General features: G+C 45.2%; 1 protein-coding gene across 1 annotated transcript in view; it reads left to right on the forward strand.

Annotated features, from left to right (window-relative positions):
• LOC124113423 overlaps positions 1 to 24704 on the forward strand; it is a 158781-nt gene that overhangs the window by 21156 nt on the left and 112921 nt on the right. Inside the window, exon 2 of the mRNA XM_046473768.2 lies at positions 16619 to 17885. Coding sequence (XP_046329724.1) covers positions 17420 to 17885 — 466 coding nt within the window. The 5' untranslated portion in view covers positions 16619 to 17419. The remainder of the gene's footprint in view (positions 1 to 16618; positions 17886 to 24704) is intronic.

Here is a 24704-nt window from a genome sequence, read left to right on the forward strand (position 1 = left end):
AGGTGATAACATCAAAGCTGGAGTATTCAATGTCCACTCGACACTGACCAATACTGACCAATTGCTGCTTGACCATTCCTTCACATCCTTGAGTGGGTTCCGAGTAATCCGTCCTGTTCTCTGCATTGTCCATCTGAAAGTAACAGTCATGTATTAGCCCTCAAAGGGGCGGCACGGCCAGTGGGTACACAACCTCCTTCAGGAAAGTAGTATATTGAACAATTGACTCAATTTTTAGATATTTTTACTGGAATTTTCATAAAGGTCATGGCTGATGTATCTGTACCGTTCGACCTTTACGGAAGTGGGGGTGACAAGTATCAAGAACTTTGAAATAATCGTTTGAAATCAAGCATATTTTAGATAATGCCTATTATTGACCATACAGCCTCTTTTCAAAACCTTTTCTTATGTGGATTCCCTTATATCTCAAGAATTAATACAGCTCCATTAACCGGTGACAGGTATCCCTTGGTGTATAATAGTAATACTAGTATTATGCTTTTAGGATTCATATCTTGATATTCTCTTCAGTGAACCGTTTTCGTATTTGTTTTGCTAACACCGATTTTATAAACGAAGTGAAATGTTATTACTTATTACAATAAACTCCCGATACATCAAAGTCGGATATAGCGAACATCCGGTTATGGCGAGACCCTTTCTGATCCCAGTGGTGATGTCTAACGTTATGTCTCAGGTGTCTAACGTTATTTCTCAGGTGTCTAACGTTATGTCTCAGGTGTCTAACGTTATGTCTCAGGTGTATGTCGACTTTCAGTTACAGCGAACTAATGTAGGCGGTCGCGGTCCCAGGTGATGTAGGCGGTCCCAACTAATGTAGGCGCGGTTCCAACTAATGTAGGCGGTTCCAACTAATGTAGGTTGTCCCAACTAATGTAGGCGCGGTTCCAACTAATGTAGGCGCGGTTCCAACTGATGTAGGCGGTTCCAACTAATGTAGGTTGTCCCAACTAATGTAGGCGGTCCCAACTAATGTAGGCGCGGTTCCAACTAATGTAGGCGGTTCCAACTAATGTAGGTTGTCCCAACTAATGTAGGCGCGGTTCCAACTAATGTAGGCGCGGTTCCAACTAATGTAGGCGGTTCCAACTAATGTAGGTTAGCTACAGGGGGCGGTCGTATCAAATATAGGTGGTCCCAGCTTATATGGGCGGCCCAAGCTAATGTAGGCGGTCCCAATTAATGTAGGCGCGGTCCCAACTGATGTAGGCAGTTCAGACTAATATAGGCGGTGCCAGCTACAGGAGGCGGTCGTATCAAATTTAGGCAGTCCCAGCTAATATGGGCGGTCCAAGCTAATGTAGGCGGTCCCAATTAATGTATACGGATCCAGTGGCCACCTGCATTTTTCATTCCACATATATAACGCGAAAACGCTGTTCACGTGGCAAAGAACCAGTTCACTCACATACCCTTGTTATAGTGTATGTGTATTCTCGAATTCCACACCACAGCACCCCTCTCCTGACAAAAATATAACTCCAAAACAATCAACATTTAAAAATAAATTTCTCCTCTAATTTGCCGTGCGTCTGGGCGACAAAACAGCTCTCTCTCTCTCTCTCTCTCTCTCTCTCTCTCTCTCTCTCTCTCTCTCTCTCTCTCTGTGTGTGTTGTCCATCACTTTGCAGTGGAAGTCTAAGTGATATCACTTGTACAACAACATCCGGGTTCCATCAGTTACAATGATCGACGTCACATCACGCGATCACTTCCGTAGTCAATAGAAGCCCATCTAACGGTGCCTGGTCTTGGGTAATTTGTCCGATTAATCTCAGCATTGCTCCACCAGCCAGCTGCCAAATGCTGACACGGAGAATTCCATCACTTGGATTCTTTCTCAATGTGTTCCTGGTGGGCGTTGGGCCTGTGGTTAGTGCCCCGCTCAAGACCGTGTTCAGGTCTCCAAATGGTTGTGTTGTGTGTTGCCTGCAAGCGCATACACGTCATTGAAGACCGTCGTCAATTATCTTCACGTTTTGAATAACGGCAATACCGACAATGGTTCAAGCACTGTTCTTTGTTAATGGATTTTGTATAGAGTGAGTAAGGTAATTTACGAACATAATTATTTCAATAACATCATAAGGCGCCGAAATAGGGCAGAAAGTGTATCTGTATATCTACATTACACAGGTGGATCAAGCAACACGTCTCTCTTGTTGCCGTGGGGATTCAGGGTAAGAATATATATTCCAAGCAGCGCCCCATGCTTGTCTTAAAGGGCGACTAAATGGATCGGGTGGTCTGGCTCAGTGACTTGGTTCATTGCATGTAATCTATCGCTGCTCAAGATGTCAATCACTGGATTGTCTGCTCCAGACTCGAATATTGCTGGTGGCGTCAAAAAATACAATAATGTATAATCCTTACAATGGGGCTGGGCAAACGGGGCAGTCGCAGCAAGTTTAGCAATCCAACGTGCCAGTGAATACCCTATTTATACCATGACAGTGTCGTAAGATTACATATCTGAGGAAATGCTGTGCAGAGTTGCGTCCCCTGATTCCCGCTGATGACATTGTAGGTTTGTCAGCACCATGCCTTTGCTGGGAGATTACACCGAAGGGGTGTACGTCTGAGACCTGCATCACTTGCTCTGTCCCCCGTGAAGCTGTTCGCTGAGATGACGGAAATGCTTTTCAAAGCGGCGTTAAACCCACTCACTCACTCATCCAATGCACTTAATGCACAGTAGAAGGACGCGACAACCGAACCTGCCCGTGAAGATCCGGGGTAGCATAGATCTTCAGCAACCGTCGCTTGCTGTAAGAGGCGACTGTACTTGTCGTAAGAGGCTACTGACGGGATCGGGTGGTCAGGCTCGCTGACTTGGTAGATGCATGTCATCGTATCCCAATTGCTTGGATCCATGTTCATGATGTCAGTCACTGGGTTGTCTGGCCCAGACTCGATTGTTTAAATACCGCCGTCATATGGCTGGAATATTACTGAGTGCGGCGTTAAACAACAAACAAACAAACAAAACATTCCCTTCTAAAATTGTATAGCCTCGGGTTAGATGTTATCAGCCCTATACAAACAACAATATTACAAGGATTGTTTTTTAACAAATTACCAAACAAAATGTAATGAGATGTTCACACTCCAACCCTATCTGGATATTTATACGACATCCTGAACTTGTTACTGACGACACTATATATACACTATCACTATGATATAGGCGTGATGCAGTCCATTAAAGCCACATTCCCCATAACCTTTAGTTCAAGGGAGAGGTAAATAATGTCTAGTGTGTCTAATGTTATCTTTTCGTATGTCAGATAAATGGTAACCAATTGGTACCTCGCCGTACCATTTCCTCCCAACCGTGTTCCTGCTACAGGCGGATCAAGTCGCCCATGTTTATTTTCACAAATAGCAAGAAGAATATCACCCCCGAAACGAAACTAAATACAATGTATATACACACCCACTGACCTTAACTGACCAACGTCCATATAATAAGGAGATCAGTATATCAGATAACTGACTGCGCCCCGCTCCCCCTGTGACCAACCCCCTTTATGACGAGCAGCGTCTCCCGAGGAGAGATACCCCCATTGATAAACGCCACACTAACATTGTCTTTGCACTTCCACTTACCATTTTTATTTTCATTGTATTGTTTCCGAGACGGACGCCAAAGGCAAATGTTGACTTATCAATGACATATGTATCATTTTGTACATTCTCAATCCGGATTGGTTGAAAATGTGAACGAGGTGATTTGATTGGCTCTAAAAATACGTTGCCGGTTCTCCCTTGGCTCCAGGCACAGAGTGCACGTGCATTCACTTAATGTGCTTTATTGGAGTGATTGGCGTCTTGTCACATTCCATTGGACGATAGCATGATGAAATATTTGAATGCGCATGCATTAAGATGGACTTCGATTATCGCTGTCACGTTTTGAGGGGATCTCGGTGGAGATACATTGTGGAAATACTGGAGGCAGATGAAGAAAGCACAAGAATGCATGCCTCATCCTTCTAAATGTTTTTATCGCCTTTATCGAGGTGGCAGGTATAGCGCGGCGGGCGTACCACTTTCCATATGGACCATTACCGTAGTGCAGAACGGGCGTTAGGAAAATCACCGTTAATCACACTAAAAGATTCAACCATTATGGATCTCCCATCACTGAGTAGAACAGTTCTTGTACATTCCTTGTTCAATTTTCCAACTGATTTAACGTGTTCTCGTGACGCTCACGTGCACAGACGCTCCTTGTTTGCTCGGCTGTTCGACATAGACGTTTTACACTTTCAAAATGAGTCTGTTAGGTTGAATCTTTGCATGGGTGATCTCATCAGTGGTTTGAAACGGTCCTGTACACTTGTCAACTCTTTTAATTGTGGCTTTGGATAAAGTCTTGATCTAGTTAGAAGATTTCATAATGGTTAACATGGTAGCCCGTTTGAAATTACGGCTTGAGGTTCAACAAAAAACAAACATAATTGCCAATATTTATGACCTGTGATCTAACCCTTTCGTGGGTTGATATCATCAAGTTTATAATAATGTAACAAGTTTGAAAGATTATTATATCTCCATTGATATATTTCCATATTGCTGATATTGACATCGGATTTAACTTTTTAACTCTGTAGTTTTTAAAATTATTTATGGGGGCTGGGGGCTTAACAATTCACTATACAGAGTTGTATCCCTTGTCGTGCAAGGATCCGATAATGATGAGCGCCCGATCCATCCTGATCTTGGGTTTGTCATCATTATATCCCTTCACGATGATGTCACAAAAGCTGTAACCTCCAGTGCATAGAGCGTGTGCCCGGAGAGCGAATGGTAGTGGTTCGATCCCCAGACGCGTCATATCAAAAGACGCTAAATGGTGCTTGTTGTTACCCTGCCTGGCGCTCGGCATTAAGGGGATAAAACAACTGGTCGCCTCGGAGTCCTGTGTTCGTCGCTATGGAACGTCGCTATATATAGTGAAGAACCCTTGAACACGACATTCTACCCCATTCCACCTCGCCTCGCCTTAGTGAGTGAGTATTGTTTCACGCCGCTATAAGCAACATTCCAGCAATATCACGGCCGAGGACACCCGAAATGGGCTCCGCATATTTTATCCATGTGGGGAATCGAACCAGGGTCTTCGGCGTGACGACCGAACACTTTAACCACTAGGCTACCCCACCGCCCCTGCCTCGCCGTTGGTCAGTCTCCGTGACTTGGCAGGCAGCATGTCATCGTGACCCATGGTGGAGATCGCTGCTCATGTTTTCATCCACATGGCTGGTTGATTGACACAAACTACAATACTGCTAATTGGATGTAAGCCAAAATTCACTCGCTCACCTTTCAAACTGCATCCCACACGGAATGTCAATGTACTTTCGACTGCCTTACAGAACACTCTAGACTAACACTTAGTCAATAAAAACGTGTCTTTATTTTTTAATCTTTTTAAATTGTTCGAAAGAACCTTACCTCTTCTGTGGAATCAAGCAAACTAGACTTGGCTAGTTTGATCTAGAGTTGCCTAGGCTTTTAGTAAAAAGAGATACCTAAAAAATATAAATTCCACAGTCATGGTGCAGGACTAAAAACACTAGTGTATAAACCATTGTACAATATTATTTTCAAGTCATGTTTGGTCAAAAGATATTCTGCATTACTCCTTGTCCGTCAACATAGCGCGTATTATCTCTACACTCGGCGGTGTATATAAGCCTATTTCTCCACAATCAAAATAATACATTACACTTGACGGAATCGAACACTTCTTTACTTTCATAATCAAGACGGCCTTCAAATTCTCTAGAGTCCATTACTTGTCGCTTATTTTGATGTCCTAGTCCAGTTGACGTATGGATTAATCGAGCGTCTAACGTTACAACCGAGATACACATCCCGGTAATTCACGCGGATGATACCGACAAACGAAGCACACGACGCTCAGAAGCTGATCGTGCTCTCGGAAACCTATGACCCTAAAAGTAAACATCGTTGTTTACAGTCGGGATTCTCTGCACGGCTTTTTGGCTTTGTATATTCGGTTAAGTTTATAGTTTTACCTCTTAATCTTCCACGTGTCTGGTCTCCTGGCAACAGAGAAGGTCGGCTACCCAAGGTCAATGTTTGCACGTGTTTAACGTGCGACCAGAACGCCGTGGAATGAGGCGCCTGGAATCAATAGATGGCCAATTGGATTTCTGAAGTGCTGTTGGACATGTGTTGGATAAGGGGACAATGTGCCTGTGATATCTTGCTTGGCCATGTTTGTTCAGATTACGTTTAGACAATCGACCTTCATCTCAATCGGAACACTCTCATGGGATCTTTCATGTGTTGACGAAACAACCCGGAAATGTACGAACATTTCCTTTGCCGGACTACACGTGTTCTAAAACGATATGTAATCAATTTGAACTGACAGAGACGGGACTTTCGTTAATGGTTATGTTTAGAGATGGTCGACTGAAGTCGTTCCTTGGTGAAGATGCGCCCACAGAGTGCTTTTCTGATCAATAATCCAATTATGAGAATAAATTCGCTGTTTGGAACATATAGATCTTTCATAGATACCGATCGCTGCAGGGATGGGTGTGGTGGGGTGGGGAGGGGGTGTCAGGAAGGAGGGAAATATGTTCGTGTGGAAGTTCATTACCGCATTTGTCATCCCGGCATGGAATCGACAAACTTCACGCCTTAATGTGAGCATTGTTACCCTCTCTTCTCTACAGCTTTATGCTAGACAAAATAATGTCAAAATGCCAAATAATTATTGACGGACTCAGTATAGGATGTGTTTGGAGGCGTCCGGTTTATCCAGGATGCCTTCAGGGTCAGCTTTGGGGAGGAGTATTAAGGCCTGGCGGTAGTTGAAGCAGATTTACCGTTCAACTAACCAATACAGTAGTAGTGGTAGTAGTAGTCGTAGTAGTAGTAGTAGTGGTAGTAGTAGTAGTGGTAGTGGTAGTAGCAGTAGTAGTAGTAGTAGTAGTAGAAGAAGAAGAAGAAGTAGTGGCAGTAGCATTGGTAGTGGCGTTGGTAGTAGTAGTAGTAACAGTAGCAGTGGTAGCAGCAGCAGCAGTAGTAGTAGTAGTAGTAGTAGTAGAAGTAGAAGCAGTAGTAGTAGCAGCAGTAGTAGTAGTAGTAGTAGCAGTAGTGACTTTTAAGGGCGAACTCGGGCCATAGGAAGGCTGATTTGCGCCCAACCCAAGCGTTTTTGTAATTACTCAGTTGCTTCCCTTTCCTCCCATGATCAGCACGCACTGGGTTTGTATCTCGGGTGTTTCCAGAGATATCATTTGTCAGCGCCTGCAATTACAACAGTATAGTGGGGACTTGAACCTGCTGACAGGCAAGCGCTTTAACCAGTTAGTTTCCCCCACCCCCACCCCCCAATCCCTAACACACACTCACACACTTTCTGCTCAAGTACTTTGATGAAGTTTACAACACGGGTTCGGGCGCTGAGCCCCCGTCATTCCCGATTTACACAAACATATACATACATATCACAAACTTTATCACCGCGAACCACATTATGACACAAATCTACCACTGGCAGCCGTTTATTCGTTCTTATGGTTCAGCCATCGGTTGTACTTTATTCTCATTTGCATATAATGTCCTTGAGAGTAAATGGCAATGGAGTATTGCCTTTCAATGTTTTATGAAGAGGCGGTTCCTGTCTAAATCTTGAGCTGTTAGCTCCCCGCAGTGATATTGTAAACACTGGTTGCATTGTTGGAACGCGCATTCAGCTCTATTGGTAGACAGGTGCCCAGTATAAGCGGTCTTGATTTTTGTACGGGCGATACATGTCGCCCGTCGAGGATAGTATTCTCAGTGAAAACGTTATCATAATAACTAATGCTTATCATAATAGTCCAGGGAGAACACTTCTAATATGGTTGTATTCTGGAATGTGTTATGTAATCACGTATCATACAATCAACTTCTTCATGTAGCTCATGGCTGGCGCTCATGACATGATGTAAAGTGAACCAAAGAATGGTTTAAGTTCGGGCATACCAAGATGCATGTTCCTACTAAAAATACACCATCCATAGCTCAGATATTAAGTTACCGCCTTTGTGTAAAAATCAACACAAATATACGTGTACATGTACGGTTGTCAGAACATCCCGGAAGTGTACGAACTACGTGTGTTCTGTAACGCAACGTAATCTGTCTTAACCGACTTTGAACACATGGACTCATTTTAACACATGGACAAGTCTCCCAACTGTTCGCTGTGCACCGTGTTAATAAGCCACGGTATGCGTTACCTTTCACTAATCACTCACTCCGGATATTCTTCCGCCTAAAATAGTTCCAAGTGTCATTTGTACCCGTAATCTGCCCGCCTATAATTATTTGCCACACGATCTGCCGGAGAACAGGGGGCCTCACCTCTTCTTTTCTTCAAGTAATCCCAGGGAAAACAATTTTCCTAAGTTCTCAAGACGTTCGAGCGTCGGGGGAGAATTACGCCAGTCCGAACCTGTCTGTTTGGATTCAGAGATGTGATCATCCTGTCAAGCTTTATCCTTACTGTATGGATACGTTGCGCGGGGGATATGTAAAGTTACACCATACTTTGACAGTTCGGGCTTGTGCGCGTGGCGCCGTGGCAGGTAATTCATCAAGGCACGGGGTCTCTGTGACCTTCAGTTTTGAAAATAACGTAAGGTCAAAGGTAGTTTAGTAAGGTGAAGCTTTTAACCACATGACTGCTGTTTCTAGAAATGGCAGCATTGTCGAGGTTTGCACCGAAATGAAACGGTGTGACACCTTGCGGCCGCCGTGGCCTCCAGGTAATTCTATATCTATACTGTGTTTTATCTACGATATTTGTAACGATGAGGGTCGGGGTGAACTAGTGCTTAAAGAGTTCGTCCGTCATGAAGAAGGCCGGGTTCGATTCCCCACATGTGTGAAACCCATTCGTGATGTTCCCCACCGTGGTATTGCTGGGAGAGTGGACAAAGCGGGTATAATCTACTCACTCACTCAACTGTAGTGCTATTAGATCGTTGTATGGAACGGAGGCCCGGTTTAGTGTGGCTGAACAATCAGGTTCTGATGGGTGTTAGTATGGCAAGGAGTCTTCCTTCCTTGAACCTACATTGTCCGAAATAATCATCTCTCATACACGAGTGAGTGAGTGAGTGAGTGAGTGGGTGGGTGAGTGAGTGAGTGAGTGAGTGAGTGAGTGAGTGAGTGAGTGAGTGAGTGAGTGAGTGAGTGTTTTTCACAGTCAGCAACAATATTCCACCTGTAGCGCGGCGGCCAGCGAAAAACAAACCGGGATTGATAAAGTTAAAAACATTTTATAAATACATATTTTTCCGACATTTAAATAACTTGCTTTCTTTTAGTATTGCTTTCAAGAACGTTGCACATGATATATATATATAATTCAATAACACCTGTATACCCGTCCTACTCATCTCCTACGTGATCAGCAACAAAGCTAACACAGTGGTATAAATCCTATATCAACCACTGCCTCGCTGTAAGCTGCATGGGCCGTCTGGTGGTAGGCAATGTGCTCAGTTTGGTGATCTGTGCCAGCAGGTAACCCACGCTCCCGCACGACTGAAACTGATCCTGTGTTTCACAGTCCTGACGAGTATACCCTGACCACACCACACATATCTCTGTCTCTTGGTGCATTCGTGTTCAATGAGCAATGCGTGTAATAAATCATCGAAGTCAACACTTTCAAATACTTGGAATACTTTTCCGTCAAAGCCTGGATGACTCCTTTCAATCCTAGTCAAGACTGTTGAAGGGATTCTGTTCTTTAAAATCCGGGATGGGATCCAAATCTAATGGATTAACCTCCCTTTGTTCTTCTCCCGCTTTAAAGTCAAGTTTGTGTCATGCTAGCACGCGAGCCATCACTTTCAAAACTAAGCCCCTGTCTACAAATACATGCAAATAGGTGCACCCACGCAGATGCGCATTCCAGTTAGATTACCAGTTAACAGTAATCGTTACGCAATCGTAACGTCAATTCAACTGACCAAGTTTACGTACGGCACAGCCAATTGCATCTGTTATTCATAAATCCGCAGCACGCATTTGTCTGAATGTTTTTATCACAGACACGCCGACTGATTGCCGTCTGCTGCAACCAGAAAGGCCATTTTGTACAAGAGCGCCATGAGTGTGTGTGATGTTTGCGGAAGATGATTCGGCTCATGTCAGATAAATTGGAATTATGTAGCTAGCCCTGCGTTATTAGTGCTGGCATATTGCTGAATGTGGCGTCAATCAATTAATCAATCAATCAGTCAATCAATGGGTGCAGCCAGCTAATTCCCACATCACTCTCAGATCCAACATCACCTAGACCGCCCCCGCCACGTCATATCAAAGACGTTAAAAGAAGGAACTTGTTGTTACCCTGGTCAGCTCGGAGTCAGTATACTGTGTCTGATTGAGGTGCCTATGTTAAAAGACCGCCCCCTGGGTCTTGTGGTAGAGCGTCCACCCGGAGAGCGGAAGGCCCCGGCTTAGATCCCAGGCCGCGTCATACCAAAAGACGTTAAAAGATGGTACTTGTTATTACCCTGTCTGGCGCTCGGCATAAAGGGGCTAAAACAAGGACCGCTCAGTTTGGAATCAGTATACTGTGTCTGGTTGGGATATTCATGTTAAACTGCGGCATGCTATCACAGTGTGCTAGCACTTTAAATCGGCATCAGTCCGGATTTGTACAGGCAGCCACACACACACGTGCATGCACATCGCTATATATATAAGTGCAATAATCTTGGACGCGACGTTAAACCCCATTTCACCTCACCTCACCTATGTTAAACTGTGGCATGGTATCTCAGTGAGCTAGCACTATAAAACCGGCATTAGTCCGGACTAGTACAAGCAGTCAGACACACACACACACACACACACACACACACACACACACACGTGCGCGCGCATGGCACGCACGTCGCTATATTAATACAATAATCTTGAAGACAACATTAAACCCCATTTCATCTCACCCCCTACATGAGATGTTGGGTATATATCTTTATAATAGCAGATCAATTTGGCTGATACAAATTGCCATCCAAATGGCACAAAGCGAGAGCATTGACCCGAGAGCGGTACAATAACATATAAAGACAGCCAGGCTATAACCAATATCTTAGCATTGAGGCCGTCTCCACTTTTGCCATGTACCACCGGTGGCGGTTTCTCTGAGAGTAAACTGAATCTGATTCTTTGTCTTTCCCCTTGGTGATTCCGGCGGTAGATGTCCCCAGTACTTGGCGTTAACTGACTAATGAGCCGGTTAGTGAGCGTGTGGTTACAGTGGGAGCTGGTCGTCATACGCCATGTATACCCTGACGGCGTGGAGCGCTGCTCATGCTATCAACCAATGGTTTACCTGGCCCGGGTATCTACAGGCTCACATGGATACCCTGTATATCGCTAAATGTGGCGTAAAACAACACTCACTCCATTCCTTCTTCTGCATACCAGCGTGAGGTATCTGGACTCTTCAGTTTCTCCCAAGTGTATTGACAAGTGTCCGATTAACTATCACACACGACCACAGGGTATATATAATGTATCACATATGTTTCTACACCTGGCCAGACATGGGGTATAGGGGTTATTGTCATGCGGGATGTTTCTTCACGTCCTTTGGTCCAGTGGATAGAGACGTCTTTGAAACTCCACTCGGACCTCTACATCATCAAACGACAGTTTCTCGAGGGAAACCCGGCAATCAAAGTGTAACATCAAATATACATATACTACAAGATACTCATGTATGTATCTTTATAGACCGTTGTGGCATTCCCATCCATGTCCATAACAATTGAAGTCAGTGGTGTGTGAACTTATAGACGCTCGGTGGTGAGAAAAAAAGGAAAAATCGATTTGTTCTTTCAGAAACTACAACACAACTTCTGAATGCCTGGTATTATTCTGACTGGGGATAATGCATTATACATGGGTGATACGTTGTTTAACAGAAATGGGCTCATTGTGTGAACGCCGGTGCTTACCTCGACGCCTGTTGACAACATATGGGTTCAGGATCATCGCGCGGCTTAGTATCGCTACATATATACCGTGGGTAGTCCTTGGGTTCTACCCACTTCAAGCAAGTTGTCTTTTATCACAAAAAAAGTTTCAGTCACCTGAGGGTTAATGATGAACACTTAAAGCTGTAAGTACATTTAAATATGTTTGGCGTATCGTTCTTTGGATGTACATTTATTTGCTAATTTGAATTGGAATCATGTGAGGTTTATATTATCTGAATATTTTATGATAAATCGCAAAATGAAACTTTAATGATTCTTAACATACGTCATGTAACCAGAATACATACACGTTTAAGATCTACACATCAATGTATTTACGTATAATTGAAACACTTTTCGTAAACACCTGGTATTTATGACACGATAAGCAGTCAAAGATTTCAGCATGTTTTCAAGCACAAGCAGTCAAACAATTCTACATGTTTTCAGGGGATTATTAAGAAGTTCCGCGACAATAAAATCACACAATGTAACAAAATCAAACGCTCGCCCTATGATAAAGGATTGTAAATGGGTTATTCCACACGGTGGAAACACAAACAACCCCCAAGGCAGCCATAAATATCAATTTTCAAAACATTTCTCTTTTAATCGTTTTTCGGAATTCGGGACCCCCCGTGTCATGCCGAAACAAATCGTCACTACTCGATGTTTACGGGAATAAAAAGGAGGTGCCGAATGAGTCTCGTGATTTATGACTCAAGTCTTCGTCAAACCTTTCAATGTCAAGTTTAAAGCCAGGCTGACTTATTTATCGCGAAAGAATTCAAGCAACAAAATGGAACAACTTTTCCAAAGCGTAAATGCGCCTTTAATTTTCTGCAGAAATGACGCTGAGTTAAATTGCTCTGTTCTGTAACTATGTTGAAAGCGTCAGCGACTGGGGCTCCGATTGCAGCGATCGTGTCGGGATGCACGCCGACATAGACGGCAGACAACGTCAACACGTAATCAGTCGACGACATCGGTAGTGGCGACATAGCAGCGTAATTGATTTGAGACAGTATCAAAATCCGAGACAATCGGCCATGACTTTAGTCTTCAGAGCCGTGATTCATTCCCGCGGGACACTCAACCATCCTCGGTCGTTTCCGTTTGATTCCGAAACGCTACATTTAAAACAAGATGTGTGAAAAAGTTTTGAAAATCGTGGTAAAATGGAAAGTTTAATAATCCACAAAGAAATAGAAATAATCCCGAATAGTATGAGACATTAATTTAATTTCTGCAATACAATAATTTATTTCAGCCCAAGTTGAAGAAATGTCGTTCTGAGAACAGATACATAATTGTACGTGGCAATTATAACCTTCCTTCTAAATGTCCCAAATTGTATACACCACTACTCCTTGAATAGTTTACTCGATATTCAATGCAACTCCCGCAGGTGTTGAAATTTCCACTATTTATTTATCTAAAAATTAGATACCTTTCATTAACACTGTAAATTAATCATAACAGCTATCATTTGTTAATACCATTTTTTCCAATTTACACGTGCCTCTCATGGCACCGGTGTTTGAGACACGTTGTCCTGATTATCTCAGGGCAACCACCTCTTTTGTAAAAAAGTTGTATTCATTTATGCTAAGAATTTCAAAAATAAAAAAAAGCCCGCATACCTCCTCGTTGGTATACCCTACCGTTTGTTTAACTATTTGAAGTCTTGACACGTCTGGTTGTTTGTTTCCTAGGCTGGCAATGTAATATAAACCCATGTCAACAAATTCAAATTTGAAAATTCACACCGGCTTTGTCTTTAATAAAAACGAAAAAAATAAACAAGCGTGCATCGGTTTCCGGTGTAGGTGCTGCGCATGTCAGAGTGACTGGCCCGAGATGGAGGCTCGCGTTACAGAAGAATGTTTTGTTGACATCACCGGAAGCCACGGAGAAGGTGCCGTTGTTTTCTTTAAGTCTTGTGTGTGAGTCTCTCTGGGCGCGCGTTGCAGTTGTTTTGAAACATTTAAGTGTCAAACATGGAAAGTGTTCTTTCAGTTAATTGCACAACGTGAATTTGCCTTGATAAGGTGTTATCTTTGGTATTCTAGCATCGATATACCTTTACATGACGGCTCGCGGGATAATGGAATTGTGGAACTGTGAAATTATGTAGGAATTATAATGTATTGTGATTTAAAAATTACATCTGTTCCGTATGGAATGCTTTTTGCAATAAATCTAATCTTGTGGGTTAGTGATGTGGTTTATCGCAACTTCAACCACAACGTCAGAATTTCAGGGATATCATGACGTCGGCGGAAAACCAACGTGATGTAAAATGAGAGCGTACTTAATTCACAGGATCTTCACAGAATTGTCACGGGTTTTCAGATTCTATGTCCCAAGGGGTCTCGGATTTCTTCTTTGTGGGTGAGTGGACCGGATGCCTGCACCCAGCCCTACGAAAACGTAGTGTTAATGTGATAGTGATGTTTTGACACGTTACAGGAAGGGGCGGGTTCCAACCATTCTTCTTAAAACAATAAAGTTGCCACGCCCTGGTCATGATATATCCACAAACGCATCCGCACGCGCGCACATATGGGCACTAAATATCATAATAGTCACGTGATGTTTGAAGACATAACGGTTTTGTTGTTTTACGACGCACACAGCAATATTCCAGCTATATGACTGCGAAGACACAACTGAGTGAGTTGAGATTGAAGCGTTTGGCAACACTGCAGCAACATCGTAGTGAGGTCATCAATGAGGGTTTACACACTTTGCAGGCAGGAATCGAACTCGGGTCTTCGTTGTGATGAGCGAACGCTTTAACTAAGGTAGTTTAATAAACCACAAAAATATTCTGGGGCGGTTGGGCAGCCTCGTGGTTAAATCGTTCGCTCGTCACGCCAAAAGGCCTGGTTCGATTCCCAACATGGGTACAAAGCCCATTGCTGGTGTCCCCCGTGTACTATTACTAAAAGCGGCTTAAAACTATACTCACTCATAAGTATTCAAGCATTAGATGCGGACTAAATGAATGACATTCTTCACTCTTTCAACGAACGGGACAGTGTTGTCTTAATAATTCTTAACAACTAGACTGCTGTAGGCGACAAGGCCCGACGACGACCACTCACTACACTGTTGTGTACCAGTAAACCCGACGTCAGTTGCGCCATCTTTGGATGTCTTTCAAGGCTGTGTCTACAGTGTGACGTCATCGTTCCAGGTGATGAAATTATTAGCAGACGTAACATGATCGCAGCAACGTTCGTATTGGAACCGTGAGTGTTCTTGCAAGAATGTGTCCTCCGCGACGACGTACATATCTACAACGTCCCCATCCTGTCGTACAAAGACGTCATCACCATGCTAGAAATTTTGACAAGATCGTGTGTGTACGCCAGTTCAGGGCGAATGACTAGAATATGATAGCCCAGAACATGAATACGTGTCGTGAAAACTTTCATAGTCGTATGATTCTGCAACGTCACTAGGTATCATCAATCAGCCACTGCACCAACGTAAGTTCTCAATCAGGGCAAATGGGTTGTAACAATAGACCCATACCATGAATTCACTCCCGTCATAATCCACCAAAACGGCCAGCGTGTTGCCATCGGTGACAAGATGTTATCCAACACATTATCGGGGCTAATTAGCAGGAACTGTAGGGCCCTAATCGAAGACAGTATCAACACAGTTTGTCTGCAGATAGGTGAGAGGATAATTTGCTTGTCAGTCCTGAGATGAACGGGGCGGAACACAGTGAGTAATTCCACTTCAGGGAGTCTCCGTCAGACATTACTGGCCATCGATCACGATACGACGGTCACCATGAAAAATGAAAATTATTTGAACCGACCGAAATGAGATTAGTTGTTTTTCTGAACAATATCAATATCTGTAATTTTGATAATTCGCCACGAATTGGCATCAACAGCTGATGATGTATTAGAACGAAGGCCTTTGATTACACTCCTTAATCGATACTAAGCCGGTGTACGATCTATTACGATATGTTATGAGGTTTAAGGAAAAAGTGTTCCTAAAATCAAAATGACATTTCTATGTGGTGAGTTCCCCTGAAGTAATTCAATTAGCCGGAGTTTTCACGCCGTTGCTGGAGGAGTGTTAACGTGTTTTAGGATGCCAAGAGTCAATATATCTCTTTGATGTTTAGACTCCACATCATTTGCCTTTTCTTTGGAGAACTGAAAGTGTATACCGATACCGATGTTGACATTTGTAATCAACGTCATTTCTCGGTAATCGTCCAAATCAGTAAAGGCTGTAAATTATGATCAATGGTTTCTCAATCGTCGCATATTTATCTTTTTTTCACAGAAAACTTTATTTAGAAGCCTTTTGGGTTTCTTAATGACATCTTCCGACCATGTGGCACACACATAAACAGATCCAGTTGATAAATTCTTGACGATGCCTTGGCATTGCTCACATTCCCATCCGCAGAAAGAAGACAACACGTGCACCAGACACACGGCAGACGAGAACAGTTGAAGCAGACGACAGGCAACCCGTAGCACTTTTGTAACTGTAACTCCATTGCTTTTGTTTTTCAGTAGTCTTCGATGCATCTGTAACACACGCAACTCCAGAATGGGTGAAAAGTTGGCAAGTTATTTGCTAAACAGGGAACGCGGCGGGGGATAGGAGGACGAATTACGCATTCCCGCCACAGCGGAGATACACCGCGCGTGCGTGTGAAGGGCCGTGTGACAGACGATACCAGCACGTGGGTTGGAATCGGAAGTTTTCAAGGACATTCCGGTTTCAAAACCACAGAATTCTCAAACTGTGCGTTAGCGTTACATGAAAGTGAAGTTCAGTGTAAGCTGTTATTAGGTGAACGTGGTGAGAGGGAAAAGCCAGGAAGATTGTTGTTGAGCCGAGAGGGCCGTGTTTACATGCTTCGTCGGTACTGTTTCCCACTGCAACGCGGAGTACCGCTACCTGGCTGTGGCTCATCGCCAGTGCAGTTCGCCGGCAGAGAATGGACACATTCGGCTGGATGTCGGAAGCGCGGATAGATTGTTCTTCTGAGGATATTGCTTACAGAAACATTTTCTGGATCGGATAGGTGCAGAAACATTGTGTGTTGGAAGTCGAAAGTGTACTCTTGTCCGTGTTGGATGACAGGATGTTATTCGCCAAACTTTGAAAATGTTCTGGGTTATATGGAACGTTACGGAATAACTGTGGAATGTGAATGACGGTTTAAAACACGATATTTCGGGATATTACGAAACACCACGAAAGAGAAACTGTTCCTTGTGCAAGTGGTTCATACCATGGGAATCTACGGAGAGGTGTCCAGCAGCGTGTCCTAACTCTTCAAACAGGATTGTGTTGATTGTTCAACAATGGCAGGAATCGTAACTCACAGTACAAGTTTGAATTCTTTCTGGTCCATCATCTATTGCCTGTTGGTTTTAGGAGTGCAAAGTTATGCCATATATGCCGCCGTCGGGCGTTATAACGAGGCTTCGGAGAGGGCGTGGCCGGGTGGTCAGGACGGAAGACCGGGCGAGGTCTCAGCTCACCTTGCCTTGATCATCGTGTCAATTCTCGTCCTACCCTTCTTCGTAATAACCTCGTGGGTCCGTGTGGGGAACTACGGTAACGATGGGATTAAATTAGGCCGAGATCATGCCTTGAACACCAACATGGACGCTTTCTGTAAAAAAATCAAGAAAGCCGGCATGAAAAGAATTTGGCAACATTTTTGTCCCATGGCGCAAACTTTTCATTTGATTTCCGCTTTCTTTCTCGTCCTCCCCGAGACGATGTTGTCGGCGGTGGAGGTGCAGTACGGCTACAGGACAACAGGTAAGTAAATCTAAACTTTAAGTATAAGCTGACACTGTTATAAATCGTAGTTTTGTTGACGCCATTGAGGAATTGTTAAATCAAGTCAGACAGTGTACCTACATGTTCAACTTACACTTATTCACGGAAATTCTAACAACAAAACTTCATTAATGTTTGTTCTTTTATCTCATCTACTTCTAGTAAATCGGCCTGACGATCTTTGTTGACAACCTTCTTACCATGTCATGCTATACGCTAACTAGATCCCAAGTGGGTATAGTTATTACCTATCGAAGAGGAGCAGTGTATTTTACTATGTGTCAGCAATGGGCATAGATCATCATACCGCCCGACCAAATATGAGTTTAAATCGCAAACTATATGGAACTAATATGGATGGATACCCTTGGGTGATTGGGTGTTTTTAAACTTGTCAATTTATACTTACCGACTTCCACGTGTTTTAGCTCGGGATTTTCATCAATTCTAAACCCCGCAGGTGGGTGTCGGAAAATCGCACTTCTAAGAATACGTCGCATTGAAGTCTTTCTTTTGTTCCTATCAGCTCTTGTAACGAGGGCGTTCATTGGCTAATCAGACCCTCGTTCACACAGTTACGGAAGCGACGGTCATCAAGCGTCCATTATCCAAATTACCGTCACCCCCATGACCTCAGCGTTAGATGAGGGGAGGGGTTATCTCATGAACATCTGGTTTATGGGTGGGGTAGCAGGTTGTAAAACTGCACTTGTGCTAATACATCTGCTCCAATTACGATGAGACGACATGATTCTACACGATATCTAATTGGCATGTCGCGCTGCCCTTTGTAAAGCACGTGCAAGTTCGTGATATTGAGATGCGGACGTCTGACCGATTTGTCTGATGAAAGTTTTATGGGGGACTTTAACGTATTGATTTCAGTTTAGGAGAGAGCGTGACGGAGTTATCGGCACCCATGATAGATGTGTTACATTTATGTGCAGTTTTTATTGGTTCAAGAGTGGATGCCTTTGAGAGGCGTCAGGGTGATAACATGTTTGATAAGATACTCGATCGGCAAGAAGGGATGGTAATTTTGAATGAGAATTTTTGTGTCATTTTGCTGATTTTTTGTAAATAATATATTAGATTCTTGGAAGGAAGGAATTAGTATGGGAATTGGATTTTATGTATCCGTGCTGTCAATATATGTTGAACAAACAAATGCCCGTCAAGTAAGTGGTTATTTTTGAAAAACACAACAGTAGGCAATATTGTTGGGACTGTTCAAAAGAGTCAAAGAATATCAAACATTTGATGCTCTCTAAATTACTGGTCTAAAACATATTTGCATTTCTTGAATTGCTCAAATTTGTAACATGTTAGATCGATTCTGTTTCATCAGTCGATATCACCATGGATTAAATGCATTCACTCGAGACAACATAATAGGAGGGTGACAATAAGAGTGGGACACTCTGTGATAATTATTTAGTAATAGCTCTCGCATCTTTGAAATATGATAACCCTACCACAGATTGAAAAAGTCATCCCATTCTCACAAATTCCTTCTATTATGGCATGTATTATCATTGTACTTCCCAAGGCATGAACTTAAAGCCGGCCCGTCATTCCTTTGTGTCCAAGGTGACATTATTTGGCCACTGGCTGCAGCGATGACTCCTTAAGTAGTCTGTGGATTGTTGGTACCATCAAATAGAGATGCTTGCTGGCGTGCTTGTTTGGCAGTTGGAAACAAAGACATTTGTTCTGGTATTCTTTGAGGAAGGGGTTTGTCTTCTGGAATGGGGGATTATGAATCACAATAGATGAAATGAGGAAAGTGGGGTCACTAATTCTCTTTTGGACATTACAAGAAATCTCTGCTTGGAGTTTAGTGTAGAGAAAATTGTGAAAGAGCCAAAATGTGAGAATTTTTCTAGAGAAATTTATGAAAGAGGTGAAATGTGAGAATTTTTTAAGAGAAATTTGTGAAAAGTGTTAATTTTAAATGAGGTGACAAATTATGTGATATGATGTTGATAAAGATTACAAGTGTTTTGTTAAAAGGTAATTTTTTCATGCCATTTTTCTTTTTAGTCACTCATAGAACAGGTGGGTGTTTTTGTCATCAGAAATGTGAATAAATTTTCTTGGCTTTGAAATAACACAAACTATTCTCACATGTAAATGGTAAGTAAATACCATTAATCACAGCCAGCCGATGCTTGTTGTAAGAGGCAACTAAGTCATTGTGTGTCATTTTGCCGTGAGACGTTGCTCATAATATCAGTCACTGGATTGTCTGGTCTGGACTTGATTCATTTCAGACCGCTATCATTTAGATGGAATGGTTCTCCCCCACCCTACATCCTTGCTACTGATACCTCCCCATCTCCCACACCCTACATCCTTGCTACTGATACCTCCCCATCTCCCCCACCCTACATCCTTGCTACTGATACCTCCCCATCTCCCACACCCTACATCCTTGCTACTGATACCTCCCCATCTCCCACACCTACATCCTTGCTACTGATACCTCCCCATCTCCCCACACCCTACATCCTTGCTACTGATACCTCCCCATCTCCCACACCCTACATCCTTGCTACTGATACCTCCCCCATCTCCCACACCCTACATCCTTGCTACTGATACCTCCCCATCTCCCCCACCCTACATCCTTGCTACTGATACCTCCCCATCTCCCACACACCTACATCCTTGCTACTGATACCTCCCCATCTCCCACACCCCTACATCCTTGCTACTGATACCTCCCCATCTCCCAACACCCTACATCCTTGCTACTGATACCTCCCCATCTCCCCCACCCTACATCCTTGCTACTGATACCTCCCCATCTCCCACACCCTACATCCTTGCTACTGATACCTCCCCATCTCCCCACCCCTACATCCTTGCTACTGATACCTCCCCATCTCCCACACCCTACATCCTTGCTACTGATACCTCCCCATCTCCACACCCTACATCCTTGCTACTGATACCTCCCCATCTCCCCCACCCTACATCCTTGCTACTGATACCTCCCCATCTCCCACACCCTACATCCTTGCTACTGATACCTCCCCATCTCCCACACCCTACATCCTTGCTACTTGATACCTCCCCATCTCCCCACACCCTACATCCCTTGCTACTGATACCTCCCCATCTCCCCCACCCTACATCCTTGCTACTGATACCTCCCCATCTCCCCCACCCTACATCCTTGCTACTGATACCTCCCCATCTCCCACACCCTACATCCTTGCTACTGATACCTCCCCATCTCCCCCACCCTACATCCTTGCTACTGATACCTCCCCCATCTCCCACACCCTACATCCTTGCTACTGATACCTCCCCCATCTCCCACACCCTACATCCTTGCTACTGATACCTCCCCATCTCCCCCACCCTACATCCTTGCTACTGATACCTCCCCATCTCCCACACCCTACATCCTTGCTACTGATACCTCCCCATCTCCCACACCCTACATCCCTTGCTACTGATACCTCCCCATCTCCCCCACCCTACATCCTTGCTACTGATACCTCCCCATCTCCCACACCCTACATCCTTGCTACTGATACCTCCCCATCTCCCACACCCTACATCCTTGCTACTGATACCTCCCCATCTCCCCCACCCTACATCCTTGCTACTGATACCTCCCCATCTCCCACACCCTACATCCTTGCTACTGATACCTCCCCATCTCCCACACCCCTACATCCTTGCTACTGATACCTCCCCATCTCCCCCACCCTACATCCTTGCTACTGATACCTCCCCATCTCCCACACCCTACATCCTTGCTACTGATACCTCCCCATCTCCCACACCCTACATCCTTGCTACTGATACCTCCCCATCTCCCACACCCTACATCCTTGCTACTGATACCTCCCCATCTCCCACACCCTACATCCTTGCTACTGATACCTCCCCATCTCCCCACCCTACATCCTTGCTACTGATACCTCCCCCATCTCCCACACCCTACATCCTTGCTACTGATACCTCCCCATCTCCCACACCCTACATCCTTGCTACTGATACCTCCCCATCTCCCACCACCCCTACATCCTTGCTACTGATACCTCCCCATCTCCCACACCCTACATCCTTGCTACTGATTCCTCCCCATCTCCCACACCCTACATCCTTGCTTACTGATACCTCCCCATCTCCCCCACCCTACATCCTTGCTACTGATACCTCCCCATCTCCCACACCCTACATCCTTGCTACTGATACCTCCCCATCTCCCCCACCCTACATCCTTGCTACTGATACCTCCCCATCTCCCACACCCTACATCCTTGCTACTGATACCTCCCCATCTCCCACACCCTACATCCTTGCTACTTGATACCTCCCCATCTCCCACACCCTACATCCTTGCTACTGATACCTCCCCATCTCCCACACCCTACATCCTTGCTACTGATACCTCCCCATCTCCCACACCCTACATCCTTGCTACTGATTCCTCCCCATCTCCCACACCCTACATCCTTGCTACTGATACCTCCCCATCTCCCACACCCTACATCCTTGCTACTGATACCTCCCCATCTCCCACACCCTACATCCTTGCTACTGATTCCTCCCCATCTCCCACACCCTACATCCTTGCTACTGATACCTCCCCATCTCCCCCACCCTACATCCTTGCTACTGATACCTCCCCATCTCCCACACCCTACATCCTTGCTACTGATACCTCCCCATCTCCCCCACCCTACATCCTTGCTACTGATACCTCCCCATCTCCCACACCCTACATCCTTGCTACTGATACCTCCCCATCTCCCACACCCTACATCCTTGCTACTGATACCTCCCCATCTCCCCCACCCTACATCCTTGCTACTGATACCTCCCCATCTCCCCACACCCTACATCCTTGCTACTGATACCTCCCCATCTCCCCCCACCCTACATCCTTGCTACTGATACCTCCCCATCTCCCCCACCCTACATCCTTGCTACTGATTCCTCCCCATCTCCCCCACCCCTACATCCTTGCTACTGATACCTCCCCATCTCCCCCACCCTACATCCTTGCTACTGATACCTCCCCATCTCCCACACCCTACATCCTTGCTACTGATACCTCCCCATCTCCCACACCCTACATCCTTGCTACTGATACCTCCCCATCTCCCACACCCTACATCCTTGCTACTGATACCTCCCCATCTCCCCCACCCTACATCCTTGCTACTGATACCTCCCATCTCCCCCACCCTACATCCTTGCTACTGATACCTCCCCATCTCCCACACCCTACATCCTTGCTACTGATACCTCCCCATCTCCCCCACCCTACATCCTTGCTACTGATACCTCCCCATCTCCCCACACCCTACATCCTTGCTACTGATACCTCCCCATCTCCCCCACCCTACATCCTTGCTACTGATACCTCCCCATCTCCCACACCCTACATCCTTGCTACTGATACCTCCCCATCTCCCCACACCCTACATCCTTGCTACTGATACCTCCCCATCTCCCCCACCCTACATCCTTGCTACTGATACCTCCCCATCTCCCCACACCCTACATCCTTGCTACTGATACCTCCCATCTCCCCACCCTACATCCTTGCTACTGATACCTCCCCATCTCCCCCACCCTACATCCTTGCTACTGATACCTCCCCATCTCCCACACCCTACATCCTTGCTACTGATACCTCCCCATCTCCCACACCCTACATCCTTGCTACTGATACCTCCCCATCTCCCCACCCTACATCCTTGCTACTGATACCTCCCCCATCTCCCCCACCCTACATCCTTGCTACTGATACCTCCCCATCTCCCACACCCTACATCCTTGCTACTGATACCTCCCCATCTCCCACACCCTACATCCTTGCTACTGATACCTCCCCATCTCCCACACCCTACATCCTTGCTACTGATACCTCCCCATCTCCCACACCCTACATCCTTGCTACTGATACCTCCCCATCTCCCCCACCCTACATCCTTGCTACTGATACCTCCCCATCTCCCCCACCCTACATCCTTGCTACTGATACCTCCCCATCTCCCACACCCTACATCCTTGCTACTGATACCTCCCATCTCCCCCACCCTACATCCTTGCTACTGATTCCTCCCCATCTCCCACACCCTACATCCTTGCTACTGATACCTCCCCATCTCCCACACCCTACATCCTTGCTACTGATACCTCCCCATCTCCCACACCCTACATCCTTGCTACTGATACCTCCCCATCTCCCCCACCCTACATCCTTGCTACTGATACCTCCCCATCTCCCACACCCTACATCCTTGCTACTGATACCTCCCCATCTCCCCACACCCTACATCCTTGCTACTGATACCTCCCCATCTCCCACACCCTACATCCTTGCTACTGATACCTCCCCATCTCCCACACCCTACATCCTTGCTACTGATACCTCCCCATCTCCCACACCCTACATCCTTGCTACTGATACCTCCCCATCTCCCCCACCCTACATCCTTGCTACTGATACCTCCCCATCTCCCACACCCTACATCCTTGCTACTGATACCTCCCCATCTCCCCCACCCCTACATCCTTGCTACTGATACCTCCCCATCTCCCCCACCCTACATCCTTGCTACTGATACCTCCCCATCTCCCCACACCCTACATCCTTGCTACTGATACCTCCCCATCTCCCCACACCCTACATCCTTGCTACTGAATACCTCCCCATCTCCCCCACCCTACATCCTTGCTACTGATACCTCCCATCTCCCCCCACCCTACATCCTTGCTACTGATACCTCTCCCATCTCCCCCCACCCTACATCCTTGCTACTGATA

The sequence above is a fragment of the Haliotis rufescens genome, unplaced genomic scaffold, assembly GCF_023055435.1.
Source record: "Haliotis rufescens isolate VD_foot unplaced genomic scaffold, xgHalRufe1.0.p SCAF_27, whole genome shotgun sequence".
In the NCBI taxonomy this organism is placed as follows: domain Eukaryota; kingdom Metazoa; phylum Mollusca; class Gastropoda; order Lepetellida; family Haliotidae; genus Haliotis; species Haliotis rufescens.